Here is a 23917-nt window from a genome sequence, read left to right as displayed (position 1 = left end):
GCTGAGGTCCCGATGGCGTCGGTCGCGTATGGTCTCATCCGTCGGAAACTCTGCGTGGCGGCTGCAGACTCAGTCCTGCGCCGCCATGGTTAGGGGAGGGCCGATCCGCAGGCAGGGGGGTTTCGTCAGGGGCTGGGGGCACTGTTGGGGGGTGGTCCAATGGGTACGAGCCGGCTGAAGGGGGGGGGGATTATTTTGTGGGCCGGGCTTGCGAGGGGCCGGTGGCATGTAGTACGGTGCGGCCGCTGCAGGCTGCCGCTGTGCGCTTGCGCAGCCACGGACCCGGCAATTCTCTGGGCCGTATCGGCAGCTAGAGCCGGGTGCTCTGCGCTGCCGGCATGCTAACCCCCAGCCAAACGGGGAATTGATGGCCGTTTTACACCATTGTTCTGGTGTAAAACGTCACCATTCACACACTGGCGTGGGGACATAGCACCAGAATCGGAGAATCCAGCCCTCGATTTCCACTGTACACAGCCAAGTTCAAGGGTCGGCAGACGCTCAACCCATACTTGAAGGTTGGCAACTGAACATTTCAAAAGGTAGAACAGAGGTATAGCTGCCGGTCATGGCTGAGTGGGTAGCACACTTACCTCTGAGTCAGAAGGTTGTGGCTTCAAGTCCCAGTCTAGACACTTGAACAATAGTCTAGGAAGACCCTCCACTACAGGTACTGAGGCAGTGCTGCACATAGGTACATAAGAAGCAGCAGGAGTAGACCATTCAGGCCACAGCTTATCTACCACTCAAGTCTACTTTCTTGCCCATTCCCAATAACCATTGATTCCCAGAGAAAGCAAAAACCTTGAAGGGCGGCATGTGGCACAGTGGTTAGCATTGCTGCCTACGGCGCTGAGGACCCGGGTTCGAATCCCGGCTTTGGGTCACTGTCCGTATGGCGTTTGCACATTCTCCCCATGTCTGCATGGGTTTCACCCCCTCAACCCAATAATACCACCCAGGGTAGGTGGATTGGCAACGCTAAATTGCCTCTTAATTGGAGAAAAATAATAATTGGAAAAAAGAGAAAGCAAAAACCTTCTATCCCACCCTTAAATGTACTCAATGAAAGAACGCCCATAACCCATTACATGAAGATGCTTATAGAATGGTCACTGCACAGAAAGTGGGCTTTGGCCAGTCATGTCCATGCTGGCCCTCAGTTCTAAATGACTGCCCCTTCAGAATCTTGGGTGACATTCTCTGACCCCCCCGCCAGGTCGGAGAATCGGTGGGGGCTGGCGTGAATCCCGCCCCCGCCGGTTGCCGAAGTCTCCGGCACCGGATATTCGGCGGGGGGCGGGAATCGCGCCGTGCCGGTTGGCGGGCCCCCCTGCTCGATTCTCCGGCCCAGATGGGCCGAAGTCCCGCCGATAAATTGCCTGTCCCGCCGGCGTAAATTAAATCACCTACCTTACCGGCGGGACAAGGCGGCGTGGGTGGGCTCCGGGGTCCTGGGGGGGGCGCGGGGCAATATGCCCCGGGGGCTGCCCCCACGGTGGCCTGGCCCGCGATCGGGGCCCACCGATCCGCGGGCGGGCCTGTGCCGTGGGGGCACTCTTTCCCTTCCGCCTCCGCCACGGTCTCCACCATGGCGGAGGTGGAAGAGACTCCCTCCACTGCGTATGCGTGGGAAACTGTCAGCGGTCGCTGACGATCCCGCGAATGCGCCGCCCGGAAATGTCATTTCCGCGACAGCTGGCGGGGCAACAAAGGCCTTTTCCGCCAGCTGGCGGGGCGGAAATTCCTCCGGCGTCGGCCTAGCCCCTCAATGTTGGGGCTCGGCCCCCAAAGATGCAGCAATAGAGCTGCTAAAAGGACATTATATTTGCCCGGTAAACCAGGTCTATGCCCGGCACCTGCTAGCAACGAGGCGACAAACCCCTGGGGAAATCGCTGGAAGAATTCTACCGTGCATTCCTGGTGTTGGGGAGAAACTGCAGCTGCCCGCAAGTTTCGGCGAGCGAACACACTGAACTCTTGGTCCGGGTCGCTTTCGTGGCAGGTATGCTATTCTCACAAATCCGCCAGCGACTGTTAGAAAAAGACACTCTAGGTCTCAAGGAGGCACGGGCCCTTGCAGGCTCCCTGGATGTGGCCTCCAGAAACGCCCGCGCTTATGTTCCCGACCGCACGGTAGCCCCCTGGGCAGCGTGGAACCCCTCCACAGCCGACCCCGTGACATTCCCCCATCCCCCCACAAGCCTGTGCTGCAAGGCGGCCTGGCAACCCCGCCAACGCTGCACGGCCCGCGCATCCACCTACAAGGGATGTGGTAAAAAGGGCCATTTCATGGGGGTATGCCAGGCCCGTGTGGTTGCCGCGGTCTCCGGCGGCGAATGCGGACCACCAACACAAACCTCTCCATAGTCCCCGTGCGACCAGCGGTCGCTGCCATCTTCCTGCTCCAGGGCCACGTGCGGAACCCAGGCGCCGCCATCTTGTCCCGCTAGAGGGATGGGTGCTGCCATTTGGTGCACCCCCAGCCATGTGCGACCAATGGGAGCCGCCATCTTGGATGAACCCCCAGGACCCCAGCTCGGCTGACCACACACTGCCCGAAGAGAACACTCAACTGCTGCGATTAGCCTCGGTGACTCTGGATCAGTCCCGGCCTCGAACACTCTCAACTGCTACAACGACTGTATTTATCAACGGGCACGAGACGTCCTGCCTAATCGACTCTGGGAGCGCCGAGAGCTTCATACACCCCGACACAGTAAGGCGCTGTTCTCTCCTCGTCCACCCCGTTAATCAAAAAATCTCCCTGGCCTCCGGTTCCCACTCAGTAGAGATAAAGGGGTTTTGTGTAGCAAACCTCACAGTCCAAGGAAGGGAGTTCAAAAATTTCCGTCTCTACGTCTTTCACCACCTCTGTGCGGCCACACTCCTAGGTTTAGACTTCCAGTGTAATCTCCAAAGTCTAACTTTCAAATTCGGCGGCTCTATACCCCCCTCACTGTCTGCGTCCTCGCGACCCTAAAGGTCGACTCGCCTTCCCTGTTTACGAACCTCACCCCGGATTGCAAACCCGTCGCCACCAGGAGCATACGCTACAGTGCCCAGGACCGGATCTTTATTAGGTCAGAGGTCCAAAGGCTACTGAGGGAAGGAGTTATTGAAGCTAGCAACAGTCCCTGGAGAGCTCAAGTAGTGGTGGTAAAGACCTGGGAGAAACATAGGATGGTCATCGAATACAGTCAGACCATCAACAGGTTTACGCAGCTGGACGCGTACCCTCTCCCCCGCATATCCAACCTGGTAAACAGGATCGCGCATTACAAGGTCTGCTCCACGGTGGATATCAAGTCCACCTACCACCAGCTCCCCATCCGCACTAGTGACCGCAAATACACTGCCTTCAATGCAGATGGGCGGCTCTACCACTTCTTAAGGGTTCCCTTCGGTGTCACCAACTTACGGGCAGCTGCAGTCTTGGTCTTCCAGTGTGAGATGGACCGAATGGTTGACCGGTACGGTTTACGGGCAACATTCCCGTATCTCGATAATGTCACCATCTGTGGCCACGACCAGCAGGACCACGACACCAACCTCCGAACATTCCTCCAGACCGCAAAAATCCTTAACCTTGCATACAAGGATAAATGCGTCTTTAGCACCGACTGCCTAGCCATCCTCGGCTACGTAGTGCGAAATGGATTTATAGGCCCCGACCCTGAACGCATGCGCCCCCTTATGGAGTTACCCCTCCCTCACTGCTCCAAGGCCCTGAAGTGCTGCCTAGGGTTTTTCAGTTACTACGCCCAGTGGGTCCCCAACTATGTGGACAAGGCCCGTCGCCTGATCCAATCCACAGCTTTTCCCTTGTCGATAGAGGCCCACCAGGCCTTCAGCCGCATGAAAGCAGACATTGCAAAGGCCACGATGCACGCCATCGATGAGTCCCTCCATTTCCAGGTCGAGCGCGACGCGTCTGACGTAGCTCTGGCGGCCACCCTCAACCAAGCGGGCAGACCCGTGGCCTTCTTCTCACATACCCTCCCTGCTTCTGAAATCCGCCACTCCTCAGTCGAAAAGGAGGTCCAGGCCATAGTAGAAGCTGTGCGGCATTGGAGGCATTACCTGGCCGGCAGGAGATTCACTCTCCTCACTGACCAGCGGTCGGTTGCTTTCATGTTCGATAATGCACAGCGGGGCAAGATAAAAAACGATAAGATCTTGCGGTGGAGGATCGAACTCTCCACTTACAACTACGAGATCTTGTATCGTCCCGGGAAGCTAAACGAGCCTCCTGACGCCCTGTCCTCCGGCACGTGTGCCACCGCACAAGTGGACCGCCTCCGAGCCCTCCACGAGGACCTCTGCCACCCGGGGGTCACTCGCTTTTTCCATTTTATCAAGACCCGCAACCTGCCCCACTCCATCGAGGAGGTCAGGACAGCCACCAGGGACTGCCAGATCTGCGCGGAGTGCGAACCCCACTTCTACCGGCCAGAGAAAGCGCATCTGATAAAGGCTTCCCGTCCCTTTGAACGCCCCAGCATGGACGTCAAAGGCGCCCTCCCCTCCATGTACTTCCTGAACGTGATTGACGAGTACTCCCGGTTCCCATTCGCCATCCCCTGCCCCGACATGACCGCAACCACTGGCATCAAGGCCATTCATAGCATCTTTGCACTGTTCGGGTTCCCCGCTTACATACATAGTGATAGGGGTCCTCCTTTATGAGCGACGAACTGCGTAAATTCATGCTCAGCAAGGGCATCGCCTCGAGCAGGACGACCAGTTACAACCCCCGGGGTAACGGACAGGTAGAGAGGGAGAACCATCCTACTGGCCCTATGGTCCAGGAATCTCCCAGTCTCCCGCTGGCAGGAAGTCCTCCCGGATGCCCTCCACTCCATCCGGTCACTGCTTCTTACCACCACCAACCAGACACCTCACGAACGTCTCCTTGTCTTTCCCAGGAAGTGCTCCTCTGGGACCTCGCTCCCGACCTGGCTGGCAGCACCCGGACCCATCCTGCTCCGAAAACACGTGCGGGCGCACAAGTTGGACCCGTTGGTCGAGAGGGTCCATCTTCTCCACGCTAACCCCCAGTACCCTGACGGCCGACAAGATAAGGTCTCCCTACGAGACCTGGCACCCGCCGGAGCCCCGCGCACACCCCAGCCACCAGTCCCACCCTCCCCTCCACCAGGGCACCTTACAGGAGGATCGGTCCTTCCGCCGGCCCTGTCTAGGCCCCCCCACCCACCGACGCACCCCGCAGGCGGTCCATTTCCAGGTCAACCGTTTTCCCCACCAGCGCCGTCTAGGGGTGTCGAAGCTGCCATGGAGATCGAAGCCACGCTCCCGGAGTCACAGACGCCCGAGCCTCCACCGGAATCACCACCGAAGCTCCGACGATCACAGAGGACGACCAGGGCCCCCGATCGACTGATTGCTTCGTTTATAATTGTAAACTGTAAATTTAAATCATCAATTCTTCTGCACTGTAAATTCTATGTAAATTCTATCTATATCTATGTAAATTGTAAATAGTTATTAGAATTGTAAATAGTTACAAAACGCTGTACGGAGGTATTACGGTACCTCCATAACTAATTCTACCACATTGCCATGTTTGTAGTATCAGGCCACCACCCCGCCGGACTCTTTTTTAACAGGGGCTGAATGTGGTAGTAGAGGTATTACGGTACCTGGTATGCAGGAGCACCATTGGTGGAAACTGTATGCTTTCTGTTGGTTAAGATGTATGGTAGCTCCGCCCTGCTAGGCGGGGTATAAGAGCCCGTGCCGCCCCAGCAGCCTTCATTCTGTACCTGAGCTGCTGGGGGAAACATCTAGCTTATTAAAGCCTTCAGTTGGACTACAACCTCGCTTTAGTGGTCATTGATCGTGCATCATGGTGTAATGGTATTGTCACTGGATTAGTAATACAGAGACCCAGGGTTATGCCCCAAGGACTCGGGTCCGAATATTGCCATGGAAGATGGTGGAATTTAAATTCAATAACTATCTGGAATTAAAAGTCTAATGATGACCATGAAACCATTGTCAAATGTCGTAAAAACCCAGCTGAGAAATCTACCATCCTTAACTGGTCCACAGAAATGTGGCTGACTCTTTAAAGACGAATGTTGATGCCAGAACACAATAGTCTAGCAAGCTACTCAGTTCAAGGGTAGTTAGGAATGACAATAAATGCTGCCCAGCAGTGACGCTGGGGAGGCACTGGCATAGTGGTATTGTCACTGGACAAGTAACCCAGAGACCACAGGGCAAGACCTGGGGACTAGGTTTTGAATCCCGCCATGGCGGGTAAGTGAAATTTGAATTCAGTAAAAATCTGGAATTTAAAAATAAGTCTAATGACAATGATGAAGCCAGTGCCAACTGTCGGAAAAATCCATCTGGTTCACTAATGTCCTTTAGGGAAGGAAATCTGCTGTCTTTATCTGGTCTGGCCTACGTGTGACTCCAGATCCACAGCAATGTGGTTGACTCTCAAATGTTCTTTGAAATGGAGGGCAGTTAGAGATGAACAATAAATGCTGGCCTAGCCAGCGACACCCACACCCCGCAAAATTAATTTATAAAAAATCCTATGAATGAATTTAAAAAATGTATTTACCCATGTTGCCTTTGTCAGACTGTAGATCCTGACTGAACGCGTCTATCCTGAATCCCAGTGTGGTTTTAGAACTGGACAACGGGCCAGCCCTGAAATATACCACCCCCCAGATCGCACGCGCCTGCCGATCGGTGGCCCCCGATCGCGAGCCTGGCTGTCCTGGAGCCCCCCCCCCCACGGTGACGGGTCCCCCACCAGGGCGTCCGCGGACTGGCTCCGCAGCCACTACTCCGAGCTCCCGCTGGGTGGAACCACGAGTGAACCACGCCAACGGGAACTCGGCCCGTTGTCGGCGGAGAATTGCCGTGGGGGCCTCTTTCAATGGACCCCGACCAGCACCGCACCGACCGGTCTCTGGAGAATCGCGGGAAGGCGTTAGACCCGATTGCGGGTCTGACGCCCCATTCTCCGCCCCCTCACCGAGCGCGATTTTGGCGCGGAGGCTCGGAGAACCCCTGAGTTCGTGAACGGTGCTACATTAATGCCATTTCTTTCTTGACTGATGCTGTATCGAGTTGCATCAGATTTATTTTGCTGTGAATGAGCTTTTGTAGATCATGCACTGTGTTCTGTAAGTGCGAGGATACTGAGTCTGACTTTCAATTTCAGGAAACGTAAACAGTTCTTATATTTTTTAAATCGCTGATCCCCCTGAGCATCTTTGTGATTGGCAACAACTTAACTGTCAGTTGAAGACAGACATGCAGTCACTTTGTGAAATTGTTTTCTCTCCATCCTGTCAGATTTATCTGTTTTTTTCCCCCCTTCCAGCACTAAACACTTTATTAGTTTGGATTTTTTAGCTGTGGGATTGTTGTGTAAAGAAACAGTTCCAAAAACTATAACCTACAAAATGAGCAACAAACACTAATGTGCAGAAGCCTCTGGTGTTATTGATAATTAATATCCAGACTTGACAGGGATAATATAAACTGTACCATTTCTGTTTTCACTGAAACGTCTTTGGATATAATCATCTGATAACTTGCTTCAACCATTAATATTTCTGATGAATCTGATCACATCTCAAAAGGAACACAAGACTGGGGATTCACAAAGTTTGGGGCGGCACGGTAGCACTGTGGTTAGAACTACTGCTTCACAACGCCAGGGACCCGGTTCGATTCCCGCTTGGGTCACTGTCTGTACGGAGTCTGCACTTTCTCCCCGTGTCTGTGTGCGTTTCATCCGGGTGCTCCGGTTTCCTCCACCAGTCCAAAGATGTGCGGGTTCGGCGGATTGGTCACAGTAAATTGCCCCGTAGTGTCCAAACGTTAGGTGGGGTTGCTGGGTTTCTGGGGATAGGGTGGAGGTGTGGCCACTGCAGGCTCGATGGGCTGAATGGCCTCCTCCTGCACTGTAAATTCTATGATACTATGAGTATGGAAGGTGGCAGGACAAGTTAAGAAGTGTGTTGAAAAGCGTATGGGAACCTGGGCTTTATTAATGGAGGGCTGGAGCACACAAGCAATCCTTCCTAAATCATTTGTTAGGCCTCAGCTGCATTAGTCTGACCATTTCTGGTCACCACTTTGGGAAACACGTCAAGACTTTGGAGGGGGTGAAGAGGATTTACTTGAATCGTACCAGCAATGAAGGGTTTCAGTGATGTGGAGATATTGGGGAAACTGTGATTATTCTCCCGAGAGAAGGGAAGGTTGATGAGAAACTTCTGGGGGTGTCCAAAATGTTGAGTTATTACTCGAGAAAATAGAGAGAAACTGTTTCCACCGGCAGGATGTTGATAGTCAGTAACTAGGGGAGATAGATCAAAGATGATTTACAAAAGGACTTCAGATATGGGCCTCATTTTTCCAACTCACCTGAAAGATGGCAGCTCCAGCAGTGCAGTGCTCCCTGAGTATGGACACTAAAGTGTCAGCTTTGCATTTGTGGAGTGGTACAGGAAACAAACACCTCCCATCTTCTCTGGAAAAAGTGCCACCCACTGAGCTGTGGTTGTGATCAAGTGTTGAATTCACCAGTTCACTTCTCCTCAGTGGATGAGAAATGAAATACTAAGTGCATCGACAGGAAAGAGATTCGATTTCTAGTTTGATTTATGATGAGTTGAAGCTAATGGTCCCTCCGGTTGAAGCAGTCAATGGGATTAGTAAAGTTCTGTGATGAAGCCAGGTGTCTCAGCTTGTTGGTCATGGAGTCATAAAGGTCTACAGCATGGAAAAGGCCCTTCGGCCCATTACATTTGTGCTGGCCCAAAAAAACCACCAAATTATTCTGATGCCATTTTCCAGCACTTGGCCTTGCATGCCTTGGCATTGTAAGTGCATATCTAAATACTTATTAAATGTTATGAGGGTCTCTGCCTCCACCACCCTTTCAGGCAGCGAGTTCCAGACTCCCACCACCCCCTGGGTGAAAAGGTTTCCCCTCACATCCCCACTAAACATCCTGCCCCTTACCTTAAATCTTTAAAAAAATAATTTTAGAGTGCCCAATTCTTTTTCCCAATTAAGGGACAATTTAGTGTGGCCAATCCACCACCCTCACATCTTTGGGTTGTGGGGTGAGACCCATGCAGACACGGGGTAATGGACAAACTCCACAGGGACAGTAGCCCAGGGCCGGGATCGAACCCAGGTCCTCGGCACCGTAAAGCAGCAATATTACCCACCGCGCAACCGTGCTGCCCTCCCTTACCTTAAATCTATGCCCTCTGGACATTAGTCCCTTCACCAAGGGAAAATGTTTCTTCCTGTCTACTCTATCTATGCCCCTCATAATTTTATAAATCTCAATCGTGACCCCCCGTCAGTGTCCTCTGCTCCAAGGAAAACAACCCCAGTCTATCCAATCACTCTTCATAGCTAAAACTCTCCAGCAAGGTAACATCCTGGTAAATCTCCTCTGCACCCTTTCCAGTGCTATCACATCCCTTCTATAATGTGGATTCCAGAACTGCACACAATACTCGAGCTGTAGCCTAACCAACATTTTATACACTCCCAGCATAACATCCTGCTCTTAACCACTATGCCTCGGCTAATAAAGGCAAGTATGCCTTCTTCACCACTGCATCCACCTGCCCTGCTAACTTAAGGGACTGGTGTACATGCACACCAATGCCCCCTGACCCTTGGTGCTTCCCAGGGTCCTGCCATTCATTGTGTATTCCCTTGCCTATTTTCCCCTGCCTAAGTGCATCACCTCACACATAGCCGGATCGAATTCCATTCGCCACTGATCAGCCAATCTGACCAGTCGTCTATATCCTCCGGAATCTAAGGCTATCCTCCTTACTATTTATCACCCCACCAATTTTCGTATCATCCGCAAACCTACTGATCAACCCTCATATATTCAAGTCTAAGTCATTTGTATAAACCAGAAACAGCAAGACCCCAACACTGATCCCTTCGGGAGCCTACTGGACATAGGCTTCCAGTCAGAAGAACACCCCTCGACCATCATCCTCTGCTTCCTGCCACTCTGCCAATCCTGGATCCAATTTGCCAAATTTCCTTCAATCCCATCAGTCTCCCATGTGAGACCTTCCTATCAATAGCCTTGTTGAAATCCAAGTAGACTTTGTCAAATGTATTGCTCTCATCTACATACCTGGTCACCTCTTCCAAAAATTCAATCAACTTGGCCAGACATGACCTCCCCTTAACAAATCCATGCTGACTGTTCCTGATTTATCTCTGCCTTTCCAAATGCAGATTAATTTTGTCTCTAGGATTGCTTCCAATAGATCCCCCACCATTGAGGTTAGACTGACTGGCCTGTACTTTCCTGGTTTATGCTTTCCTCCCTTCTTGGATAATGCTACCACATTGGCTATCCTCCAGTCCTCCGGGCACCACTCCAGTGGCCAGAGAGGGATAGAAAATTATTGCTTGCAGTCCTGCTATTTTTTCACTCATCAGCTTGGGATGCATTTCATCTGGCCTTGGAGATTTATCTACTTTTAAGCCAGCCAGATCACTCAGAGCCTCTTCTCTGTCTATGAAATTTCTTTAATTTTATCACTCCTTCTCCCTCATTTCTATAACCACACTGCCCCTCTCACTCGTGAACACCAATGCAAAGTATTTATTTAGAACCCTGCCTATGTCCTCTGGCTCCATACATAAATTGCCACTGTGGCCCTTAATGGGCCCTACTCGTTCCCTAGTTATCATTTTACCCTTAATTACCTTGTAAAACAACTTAGGATTTTCCTTTATTTTACCTGCCAGTATCCTTCCATGTCCCATTTTTGCTCTTCTAATTTCACTTTTAAATTCCCTCTTGCACATTCTGTAAGCCGCTATAGCTTCTGCTGTTTTGAGCCCTTGAGATCTACCATAAGCTTGCATTTTTCTCTTTACCCAATGCTGTATATCCCTTGATATCCAGGGTTCGCTGGATTTGTTGGTCCCACCCTTTTTCTTGATTGGAATATGTTGGCCCTGGACTCTCCCTATTTCCTTCTTGAATGTGTCCCACTGTCACAGATTTACCATTTACTGCTGTCAGTCCACTCTGACCAAATCATATCTAATCTTATTAAAATCCGCCCTCCCCCAGTTTAGAACTTTGATTTCGAGTCCATCTTTGTACTTTTCCATAACAATCTTGAATCTAACAGAGTTATGATCGCTGTCTGCCAAATATTCCCCCGTACTTACTTCAATCACTTGCCTGGTTTTGTTACCTAAAATTGTAGGACTGTCAACATACTGGTTTAAAAACGTCTCCTGGACGCATTTTAAGAATTCCTCTCCCTCTAAATATTTCACACTACGATTGCCCCAGTTAATGTTGGGGAATTTGAAATTCCCCACTATTACTACCCTATTACTTTTGCACTTCTCTGAAATTTGCCTACATATCTGCTCTTCTATTCCTCTCAGACTCTAAGCAATGTGATTGCTCCCATCTGGTTTTTAAGCTCTACCCACATGGCTTTATTTGAAAGGCCTTTCGAAGATGTCATTCCTCCTTAGTGCTGTAATTGAGTCCCTGATCAAAATTGCAACATCCCCATCTCTTTTACCTCCTGCCCTGTCTCGCCTGAAGATCCTATATCCTGGAATACTGAGCTGCCAATCCTACCCCTCTCTCAACCATGTCTCAGTGACAGCAATGAAATCATACCCCCATGTTTTCATTTGGTGTTCTCAACTCATCCGCCTTGTTCGTCAGACTCCTTGTTTTATAACAAATACCATCCAATCTTGCCAAACTCCCTTGTGACTTAACTGGCCTTTAAATCCTATGCCTCCTGACTCATTTGCTGTGTCTTCAGGATCCCAGCTCATACTGACTGCTCTTTGGGTTGGACCAGTCTTTTGCTTGGAATCCATTAACAAGATGGTTCATTTCTGTTCATCTTGTTGTTGATTAGGATTAATTAAAATTTGAAGAACTATGATTACACCATTCCAAATGACTGCAGTTAGTTATATTCTGATTATTTTTCACTTGTTTTTCTGATAATACTGAGGAAGGATTTGATTTATTCACAATGGTGAAGAGTGCTGTTAGAATTTCTTATGGTTCCAAATAACCTTTTGGATTAATTGATACTAAGCTAAGGTTCTACTTCTTCATCAGTATTAATCGCAGAGTAAATATTCAATTTAAATAGTCAGTGCAAAATCTCATATATGGTCCAAAAAACATTACGGTATACAACGACAATATTCACATTTATATAGCATCTTTAATATAGTAAGATATCTAAAGGCCCTTTATAGGATTATAATCAGCCAAGATATGATACCGAGTTACACAAAGAGATACGAAGGCAAGTGACCAAATGCTTGGTTAAAGAGGTAGTTTTGAAAGGAGGCACAGGGATGGTATGACAACAGCATGCTGAAAGTACTTTTAGCGCTACAGATCACATGGCTAGATGTAGTGGTGAAAGAGAGGTTCAGGGAAGGAGTCCTAGAGATCAGCTTTCAGGAACTGAAGATGCGGCCGTCAAAGTTGGCGTGACTAAAATCGCAGATTCTTAAGAGGCCAGAATTGGAGGAGCGCTGAGATATTGGGAGGGTTGGAGGATGGGAGGATATTACAGGGATAGAGGGGAGATGTCACGGAGTTGTTTGAACACTGGTATGAGAATTGTAAATTTAAGGCATTGCTGTATTTGCCTGTATTTCTGCAGTGATAGAGATTTTCAACAACCCCTGTCCTCCCAATGATGCCACCTTTAATCAGGGAGGTTTAGATATGCTGCGGCAATCAGCATGCTGTTAAGTACTTTTAGCATTACAGATCACAGGGCTAGGTGTAGTGGTAGAACATTTAGAATTAAATCAGGGAGAGGACAGAATGAATTAACCAACCTCACCACCAAGCCAGGCTTGATAAATATTGATAACACTTACCACTGATATGTAAGATAAAACAAATAATTCACTTCCCATATTAAACCAGAGAGGTGCTGTGATCAATAGGTCCTGTTATTTTTTAAATCTGTCCATCCAGATGTCGACCCATCTATCTCATATTATAAGTATTGTGTCTAATATGTATTTCTTATAAATATTACACCCCCCCCCCCCCCAATATTGTTATGCAGTATCTGCATTTAATCATGAGCAATGGCAAGGGTGGTCATTATGCCTGTCCTTTGAATTTCAGAATGTCAAAGATACTTCAAATAGACAGAGAAAGCAGGGTTGTCACTTCCTGATGGGTTTTCTGATCCTGGCCCAGGTGTCAAAGCAAGGCGGTTTTCAATTTGCTAAATTGGTTTCCTCAGTTCATCAGTAATTGACTTTAGAGCTTGTCCATTCAGATCACTTCCCCACGGGGAGTACTGGGCACTGGTCTTAAAGGGACAGGTCACACTAAATACAACTCCATTTTAGCCAAACATCAGGACAGTGCCCCAGGAACTAGCTTGAACCATGAACAATGCTACATGTGCATAACTAGTCATAAATTAAATATTTCGATGAACTCAGATTTTGATTGACAGAAGAATCCTTTCTGAAGTAGTCTAGGTGAAGATCTTCTGAGTGTATTTATAGATTTCACTGACTTTGAAAGAGGTTAGAAATCCAGGTGACTTGAGGTGGATGGTTTTGATATTTAAAAGTGAGAATTTGGGGTGACCATCTTGAGAGAGAGAGAGAAAGCAAGCAAGAGAGAGAGAGAGAGAGAAAGCAAGCAAGAGAGAGAGGGGGGAGTGACAGAAGGAGCAAGAGAGAGGGAGAGACACACAGAGGGAGTGAGAGTGCAATAGAGAGAGAGAATGCAAGAGTGAGAGAGTGGTGGAGCAGAGAGAGGAAGGGGAGTGAGAGAAAGCAAGAGAGTGAGAGACAGAGAGTGAAAGTCAGACAGAAAAAGTGAGAGAGCCCGAGAGAGAGAGGAGGGGGAAAGTGACAGAAGGAGCAAGAGAGAGGGAGAGAGTGAGACAGAGAGAAAGAGAGACAGAGCGAGAAAGAGCAAGAAAGTGAGAAGACAGAGAGAGAAAGAGAGCGAGAAAGCGAGACAACGAGAGACACACAGAGGGAGTAAGAGTACAATAGAGAGAGAAAGCAAGAGTGAGAGAGTGGTGAAGGAGAGAGAGGGAGGGGAGTGAGAGAAAGTGCGAGAGCCTCCCCTAATCGGTGACAAAGGCCCCCTCCCAGAAGCCCCCTTCAACCCACCCAGTCCCTCTTTCATCCCCCCAAACCCTTCATACTCTCTGTCCTTCCCAGGGTACGCCCACGTCCAGCCCCCTTTCACTCCCCCCCCTTCAGCTATTCCCCTCATTCCCCCTTCCTCCTCAAGTCCCCCCCTTCAGGCCATGCCTCTTGGCAGTGCCAACCTGGCACCTTGAAGTCCAAGGAATGGCAAGGGAGTAAGTACCCTCCCAACAATTGTCTCCAGGGTGCCAGGGGTGTCCTTCATGGGAAGTGCAGGTTAGAGGGGTTTGTGCTGGATTGGAGGGGCTCAGGTCAGGGGTCTTTCCTGGGATGGGGCTAGTTTGGCTGCTCTCCCCATCTGCAGCCTTTAAACCCTTTAAGCAGTCAGTCAGTATGTAAAATCATAGAATTTACAGTGCAGAAGGAGGCCATTCGGCCCATCGAGTCTGCACCGGCTCTTGGAAAGAGCACCCTACCCAAGGTCAACACCTCCACCCTATCCCCATAACCCAGTAACCCCACCCAATACTAAGGGCAATTTTTGGACACTAAGGGCAATTTATCATGGCCAATCCACCTAACCTGCACAACTTTGGACTGTGGGAGGAAACCGGAGCACCCAGAGGAAACCCACGCACACACGGGGAGGATGTGCAGACTCCGCACAGACAGTGACCCAAGCCTGAATCGAACCTGGGACCCTGGAGCTGTGACGCAATTGTGCTATCCACAATTCTACCGTGCTGCCCTAAAACTAAGTTTTCTCAAAATAAATTGAATGCGATCCCATCTGTTCCCCTAAACCCATCAAACCGTCAATCAGTATGTCAACTTAGGGTTAGGTCTGTGAGATGAAAGTAAAAGTAATCATTTTAAAGTGGTGGAAACCTTTGAAGTGGTTTTCACATGGTCAATTTCATTGCTCTTTAAAGTATAGAAGCATTTGTACTAGCCGAGAAAGCGGAAAGCTTTAAACTGTATTGTATACATTCAATTACATGCCCAATTGCGTTCTAAAAATTTTCAGTCAGGTTGAGGTAGTTTCATATGGGAGATTCAGATTGTTTATTTATATAGCTCTGCAGGATCCATTAGCTCAGAGGAGCAAGTGTTTTCCTAACCACAGCATTTTTAATGAGTCTGTCTTTGTTCTCAAGTGGTTCCTCGAAAGAGCAGGTATGGGGCAGACACACACTGCCAGAGGTGCCTGGGTGGCACTGACATACACACAAATAGACACACAAACAGACACACACATAGATACACACACATAGGGCTCAATTAAACGAGAAAAAACAGAGTCTGCTTTTGGACGCATTTTGTGGGGTGTTTCTTGGTAGTTGCAGTGCCGAAAAGAACCCGCTATTCAATGGCACATGCCTTTTTTTGGCCTTGGCAAGGAACGTCCCGTCGAGGTGGCGCTTACATTATTTCCTGCGCTCACCCCACCTCTTAAAGGCAAGGCACCCCAGGCCCGACCCCTGGCATGGGGGACCTGATACCTGGGCATCTTGGCACTGCCAGCCTTGCACCCGGGCAGAGCTCCTGCCAGCATGGCAGTGCCACCCAGACACCTGGCAGTGCCATTCAATGGCCAGGGTGTCACTGCCAGCATAGCAAGGGGACAGTGCCAATGTGACAGGCTGGTGGTGCCAAGGTGCCCAGATGTCAGGCATCTAGGGGTCTCCAATGGCGTGGGAGGCCCCCCGCCAGGTTCCATTACAACTGGTCCATGTTTGTGTGGACCAGTACCAAGCAGCTCCTGAGCGAGGCCTTGTTGGGGAGGCTGTTGTTCCCTGGACCCCGGGAGAATACAGACGTAATAATAATAATCTTTATTATTGTCACAAGTAAGCTTACATTAACACTGCAATGAAGTTACTGTGAAAATCCCCTAGTCGCCACATTCTGGCGCCTGTTCGGGTACACGGAGGGAGAATTCAGAATGTCCAATTTACCTATTTAAATGAGACATGGCTTATTTAAATATGCTGATCTGGACCACGCCCACTGAGGTGGATATCCAGATCGCAACGTCTCGCGAGGTTCGAGTGAATCTTGCAAGACGTCTCAAGCGATGCAAATCGAGAGAGAGAGGCCTTTTGCGAGATTCAACGGCCTTGTTGCGTCACTAAGTCAGGCGTGGTGAGGCCAGTAAATCCAGACCATGGACACACATACATACAGAAACACACATCGACATTCAGGTAGACACACACGGACAGACACAGAAGCAAGACCACAGAGAGACACAGACAAACTCACACACAGGCACACACACAACCAGCCATATAGTCACGCACATCTCCAGACACTGGCCGCGATTCTCCAGTCGTTGCCATTCAATTTTCCTGCCAGCAGCACACCCCCACCAGCATCTCTCTCTCTCTTTCCCCCTCTTTCTCTTTCTCTCTCTCTTTTTTCCCCCTCTCTCTCTCTCCCTCTCTCTCTCTTGCCCCTTTGTCTCTCTCCTCCCCACTCTTTCATTCACACATGGACATACACAGTGATAAACAGATACACAGAAACACAATTAGACAGGCACATGCATAAGCAGAACATTACGTTCCCCTACTGCTGGGTTTTTAGGCAGTAGAGATGGAGCGTGAAATTGAAGGGACTGAATTCCCTCTGGGTTCACCCCTGTCCTGACCACACACTAATTTTACTCAGAGATGTGGCCAATTAATGGTCATTCAGGCTGTTTCCCACCCAGCCTCATAATTGGAGGCAGATGGATGGATTGAACTTGCGTGGGGAAAGACTGAAAATCAGCAGTCAGCTCTCGGGCGGGAATGAGATGGAGGGTTTCCTCCATCAGAAACCCTTCTGAAGTCGGGTGTTTCCACCCCTCCCTGCCCTCTACCCTGGGAACCGTTGAACTTATCTGGTGCTCCAGTGACCGGATTTAGTTACAGTCATCTTCCTGCATTTCTTTTCTTGTCAAATGTTTGCGGTAGGGACTAGGGAGCTGCTGGCAGCTCTCTAAGGTGGGACTTGTCCACAATGAGAGACGTAAGTGCCGTCTACAGCCACTTAACGGGCACTCAGAGTCAGCGGTGATGTGGTCCCTGCTGACTCTTTGGATGGAGGTCAGGAGCGAGACCCCACCATCCAAAAAAATCAGACCATAGTGAGACACGCAGACAAACACACATACAGATAGATAAACACACAAAGGCACAGACACAGACAGACAGACACACAGACAGATACTGAAACACACAAAGACACAGGCACACACTCAGGCAGACAGATACACAGACAGATATAGAAACACACAAAGACACAGACACAGACAGACAGACACACAGACAGATACTGAAACACACAAGGACACCGACACACACTCAGACAGATAGACACACAGCCGGATATAGAAACACACAAAGATACAGACACACTCAGGCAGACAGACACACAGACAGATATAGAAACATACAAAGATACAGACATGCACACAGACAGGCACAGGCAGACACACAGACAGACACACAAATAGACGGACACACACAAATACAGACACAGACAGGCAGATACACACACACACACACACACAGACAAAGACATAGACAGCCAAACAAATACACAGGCAGACACACAGAAAGACACAGGAAGACACTCAGACAGGTAGACAGACAGACAGACACAGACTGATACAAACAAACACACAAACCGACAGACACACAAAGATACAAACAAATACACAGACAGACAGACACACCAAAAGACACAGACAGACACTCAGACAGACAGGCATACAGACAGACAGACACAGACCTACACATGGACAGACATAGAGAGACAGGCACGCAGTAAGATATGCAGACACACAGACAGACACATAGACTGACAGACACACAAAGTCACAAACAAATACACAGACAGACAGGCACACAGCCAGACACACAGAAAGACAGAGGCAAAGACGCTCAGACAGAAGGGCAGACAGACAGACACAGGCATACACACAGACAGACAGAGAGACAGACACACAATCAGATACACAGACTAACAGACACACAAATATACAGACAAATGTACAGGCAGAGACACACACGGATGGACAAACACACACCAGGGGCGTCATTCTCCGACCCCCCAGCGGGTCGGAGAATGGCCGTTGGCCGCCGTGAATCCCGCCCCCGCCGGTTGCCGAAGTCTCCGGTACCGGATATTCGGCGGGGGCGGGAATCGGGCCGTGCCGGTTGGCGGGCCCCCCCCCCGCTCGATTCTCCTGACTGGATGGGCCGAAGTCCCGCCGAGAAATTGCCTGTCCCGCCAGCGTAAATTAAATTACCTATTTACCGGCGGGACAAGGTGGCGCGGGCGGGCTCCGGGGTCCTGGGGGGGGGCGCGGGGCGATCTGGCCCCGGGGGGTGCCGCCACGGTGGCCTGGCCCGCGATCGGGGCCCAACGAGCTGCGGGGGTGCCTGTGCCGTGGGGGCACTCTTTCCCTTCCGCCTCCGCCACGGTCTCCACCATGGCGGTGGTGAAGAGACTCTCCCCACTGCGTATGCGCGGGAAACCGTCAGCGGCCGCTGACGCTCCTACGCATGCGCCGCCCCGAATGTCATTTCCGCGCCAGCTGGCGGGGCAACAAACGCCGTTTCCGCCAGCTGGTGGGGCGGAAATCCCTCCGGCGCCGGCCTAGCCCCTCAATGTTGGGGCTCGGCCCCCAAAGATACGGAGCATTCCGCACCTTTGGGGCGGCGCGATGCCCACCTGATTGCCGCCGTTTGGGGAGAATTTCGCCCATGGAGAGAATGACAATTATTAGACAGACAGACACACAGACAGAAAGATACACAGATACACAGAAAGGCACAGCGAGGCACACTGACAGACACACACAGACAAATACATAAATACATAGACACCCAGACAGACTGACACCTACACAGACAGACACACAGACAGATACAAATATAAAAAGACAGACACACAGATGGACAGACGGACAGACGCACAAATAGTTACACAGATAAATAGGCTAACAGACAGACACACAGGGAGACACAGACAGACAGATAGATACACAGGCAGGCAGACAGACACATACATAGCTGGACAGTTAGACAGAGAGACAGACACACAAAGACACACAGGCAGACACACAGACATACACAAAGATACAGAAAGCAGACAGACCCAACGATAGATACACAGACTGACAGGCACGTGTAGACACAGATACACACAAGACAGAACAACACACAGACACACAGGCAGACAGATACAAATACAGAAAGACAGACACACAGACCGACGGATACAAAGGCAGACAGCCACAGACAGACACACAGACAGCCAGATACAGTCCGACACACAGACAGGCACATCTTCATCCAGACACAGAGACACAGACAGACAGGTACCCAGACAGACAGACACACACAGATACACAGACAGACTGACACACAGACAGACAGAGCCATAGACAGACACACACACACAAACACGGACAGACAAACAAATATACAGACAACACATAGATAGACAGGCAGACATACAGACAGACACACCCACAGATACACAGTCAGACACAAAGGCAGACAGACACAGACATACACACAGACAGACACACAGACAGACATAAACTGGCAAACACACAGTCAGATACACAGACGCACAGACACAGAAAGACATGGACAGATACACAGACAGACACACTGACAGTTGCACAGGCAGACACACACACAGATGGACAGACAAACACATAGACACAGACAGGCAGACATACAAAAACACAGTCAGACACACAGACCGACAGACACACAAAGACACAGACAGGCACGCACACATAGACAGATACAAATACAGAAAGACAGACACGCAGACAGACACAGTCTAACTGACACACAAACAGGCACACAGTCACACACCATCAGACATAGAGACACACAAACAAAGACACAGACAGACAGACACATGTAGAAAGACAGACACACAGACAGACAGTCCCACTGACAGACAGACACACAGGCATATAGATAGACAGACACAGATAGACAGGTGGACATACAAAGATATAGACACACAGAGAGGCACCTAGACACACAGTCAGACATACAGATGGACACACAAAGATACAGAACGATACACAGACTGACACACAGGCAGGCACACACACAAATAGACAGGCAGACACACAGACAGACACACAAAGACACAGATGGACACACAGACAGGCACAGACTGACATAAACATAGGCAGGTAGACACACAAATAGACACACATGCAGACAAACAAGGTCACACACAGACAGACACATCTTGAGACAGACACACAAAGACACTGACAGACACATACACAGACAACACACAGAGAGGCAGACAGACACAAAGACAGGTACACAGACAGACACACCGTCTAACAAACAGACACAGTCAGACATAGAGACACACACACACAAAGACACAGATAGGCACACAGATAGAAAGACAGACACACAGGCAGACAGTCCTGACAGACAGACACACAGACAGACACAAAGATGGACAGACACACAGCTAGAGAGACACACAAAGATATAGACACCCAGACAGGCAGACAGCCACACAATCATACATACAGATGGGCACACAAAGATACAGACAGATGCACAGGCAGACATAAAGGGAGGCACACACACACAGATGAACAGGCAGAAAAAGATGGACACACAGGCAGACATAGATTAATCTCGGTCCTATGTGGCTTCCCCTTATTTTGAAATTGTGTCTCCTGGTTCTAGGGTAGGTCGTGCATCACAAACCTTATTGAGTTCTTTGAGAAGGTGACCAAACAGGTGGATGAGGGTAAAGCAGTTGATGTGGTGTATATGGATTTCAGTAAAGCGTTTGATAACGTACCCCACGATAGGCTACTGCAGAAAATATGGAGGCATGGGATTCAGGGTGATTCAGCAGTTTGGATCAGAAATTGGCTAGCTGGAAGAAGACAAAGGGTGGTGTTTGATGGGAAATGTTCAGACTGGAGTCCAGTTACTAGTGGTGTACCACAAGGATCTGTTTTGGGGCCACTGCTGTTTGTCATTTTTATAAATGACCTGGGCTGAGAGGTGGCAAATGGAGTTTAATGCAGAAAAGTGTGAGGTGATTCATTTTGGAAGGAATAACAGGCAGACAGAGTACTGGGCTAATAGTAAGATTCTTGGCAGTGTGGATGAGCAGAGAGATCTCGGTGTCCATGTACATAGATCCCTGAAAGTTGCCACCCAGGTTGAGAGGGTTGTTAAGAAGGCGTACGGTGTGTTGGCTTTTATTGGTAGAGGGATTGAGTTTCGGAGCCATGAGGTCATGTTGCAGCTGTACAAATCTCTGGTGTGGCCGCATTTGGAGTATTGCGTGCAATTCTGGTCGCCGCATTATAGGAAGGATGTGGAAGCATTGGAAAGGGTGCAGAGGAGATTTACCAGAATTTTGCCTGGTATGGAGGGAAGATCTTATGGAGGAAAGGCTGAGGGACTTGAGGCTGTTTTCGTTAGAGAGAAGAAGGTTAAGAGGTGACTTAATTGAGGCATACAAGATGATCATAGGATTGGATAGGGTGGACAGTGAGAGCCTTTTTCCTCTGATGGTAATGTCTAGCAAGAGGGAACATAGCTTTAAATTGAGGGGAGATAGATATAGGACAGATGTCAGAGGTAGGTTGTTTACTCACAGAGTAGTAAGGGCGTGGAATGCCCTGCCTGCAACAGTAGTGGACTCACCAACACTAAGGGCATTTAAATGGTCATTGGGTAGGCATATGGACGATAAGGGAATAGTGTAGATGGGCTTCAGTGGTTTCACAGGTCTGCACAACATTGAGGGCCGAAGGGCCTGTACTGCGCTGTAATGTTCTATGTTCTATGTTCTAGACTCCCCAACGAAGGGAGACATCTTACCTACATCCACCCTGTCTATTCCTTTGAAGATTTTTGTAGGTTTAAATGAGATCAGCAGTCACGCTTTGAAACTCTGGAGAATACAAGCCCATTTTGACCAATCTCTCTTCATAAGACAGTCCCGCCATCCTCGGAACAAGTCTGGTGAAACTTTGTTGCGCTCTCTCTATGGCAATAATATCCTTTCTGTGGTAAGGGGACTAAAACTGCACACAGTACTCCAGGTGTGGTCTAACCAAGCTCCTATACAATTGAAGCAAGACGTCGCTACTCAAATGTTCAGTCTTTCCTGATAGTTAGAAACTCTCAGTTCTGGTATCAGTTTTGCAAATCTTTTTGACATCTCCTCCAGCGCCTCTATATCATTTTTGTAATTATGAAGACCAGCAACGCGCACAGTACTCCGCGTTTGGTCTAATAACATCTCTGCTTTTCATTTCAACCCCAGTTTGTCTTTTCTGACAATCCTAATCACGATTAAATCTTTCCTTCATCACTTCCAGAGCGGAGTAATCACATCAACAGTTATGGAGCTGTGGCCTATCAGATGATGGTCTAGCTGTTTAAAAGAAAATACTGGATGATTTTTGCTTACCTGATAACCCTCCCACATCCATCTTCTTCAGGTTCTTTGCTTCTAGGATAACAACTGTCAATTTTCCAGCAGTCGGGACATAGCGAAGAGAGAAACAAATGTCACCCAGCTTCTCTTGCTGTGAATGTAAATAAACAGGGTGCACACGGCTTTTAGAACCAGATTGATAAAGGTCCTAACAGTTTGTTTGCTGAATTGTAACAATTGTACCAAAGCACATTCATCAATCACTGCGTCTGCTCATTGACCCAGATGTTTTGCGGAGTCAGAAAGACCCCACAGATCTTCACAAATGAGGGGTGGGATCTGGATGTCGACATCCTGCGCTCTAATTTCAACAGATTGTGGTGTTGGGTGTTCTGACACACAGAAGAGCCAACACAGTTGCATATGGTACAACGCTTCTTTATTTAAACTCACTATTTACAACTTGGTCTTTGCACTCTGCACGTGGGGGGCTCCCTGCTTGTGGTGTTTCAACAGCTCTTTCATGTTTCCTTCTCCCCAGACCTACTGACCTCCAGGTGTCGTGCTCGTGCTTTTTATGTGGTTGGTGTTCTTGTCTGTGATTGGTTGTGGTGTTGTGTACTCTGATTTGCCTGTTAGTGTGTCCATCATGATATGTGTGTTTGAATATCATGACATCCCCCCTTTTTACAAAGATATGTGCCTACGTGGTAATAAATATGATCGTGACGTGAGTGCATCTAAGAGTGTGTGTGTGTCGTGTGCAGCATGTGTCTATGACGGAACTATGTACATGGGGCGATGTCGAGTGCGTCACATGAATCCAGTTGTACCATAACATAACAGAAATGCGAACGAGAGAAGAAGAAAAAAAATTTGAACAGTTGTCCAGTCAGACGACATCTGGAACGATAAACAACAACAGGTTATCATGTAAAATTGTCCAACTTATTAAACATATGAACTGTATTATAAGTCCATTCTAATGGGTTTGCGACGAATTCGGGTTGACCGCCTTAAGGGTGGATCAAGAACCACCGGCTGCTGTGCAGGCATGGCCATGGGTGGCGATGGAAAGGGCGTGATGTGCGGCAGCTCCACAAAGTCATCCTCGGAAGCCTGTTGAGGATCTGGCGTGTTGTGTGGCTGTGAGCGTGGAAGTCGGCGAAGGGCGCGCCGATTGCGGCGACGCACGGAACCATCCGGCATGCGAACCAGGAACGAGCGGGGAGCCACTTGTCGGAGGACTTCGGCCGGTGCTGACCAGCCACCA

At 49.3% G+C, this 23917-nt stretch overlaps 1 protein-coding gene across 5 annotated transcripts in view; it reads right to left on the bottom strand.

Annotated features, from left to right (window-relative positions):
- Positions 1-23917, bottom strand: part of syt1a (synaptotagmin Ia) — an 870875-nt gene that overhangs the window by 38150 nt on the left and 808808 nt on the right. For all 5 annotated transcript variants that reach the window (XM_072484731.1, XM_072484730.1, XM_072484734.1 and 2 more), the window contains one exon: positions 22678-22795. In XM_072484731.1, coding sequence (XP_072340832.1) covers positions 22678-22795 — 118 coding nt within the window. The remainder of the gene's footprint in view (positions 1-22677; positions 22796-23917) is intronic.

The sequence above is a fragment of the Scyliorhinus torazame genome, chromosome 19 (assembly GCF_047496885.1).
Source record: "Scyliorhinus torazame isolate Kashiwa2021f chromosome 19, sScyTor2.1, whole genome shotgun sequence".
In the NCBI taxonomy this organism is placed as follows: Eukaryota; Metazoa; Chordata; class Chondrichthyes; order Carcharhiniformes; family Scyliorhinidae; genus Scyliorhinus; species Scyliorhinus torazame.
The sequence above is the reverse complement of the archived record's forward strand: the minus strand, read 5'-3'. Positions and strand labels throughout refer to the sequence as shown.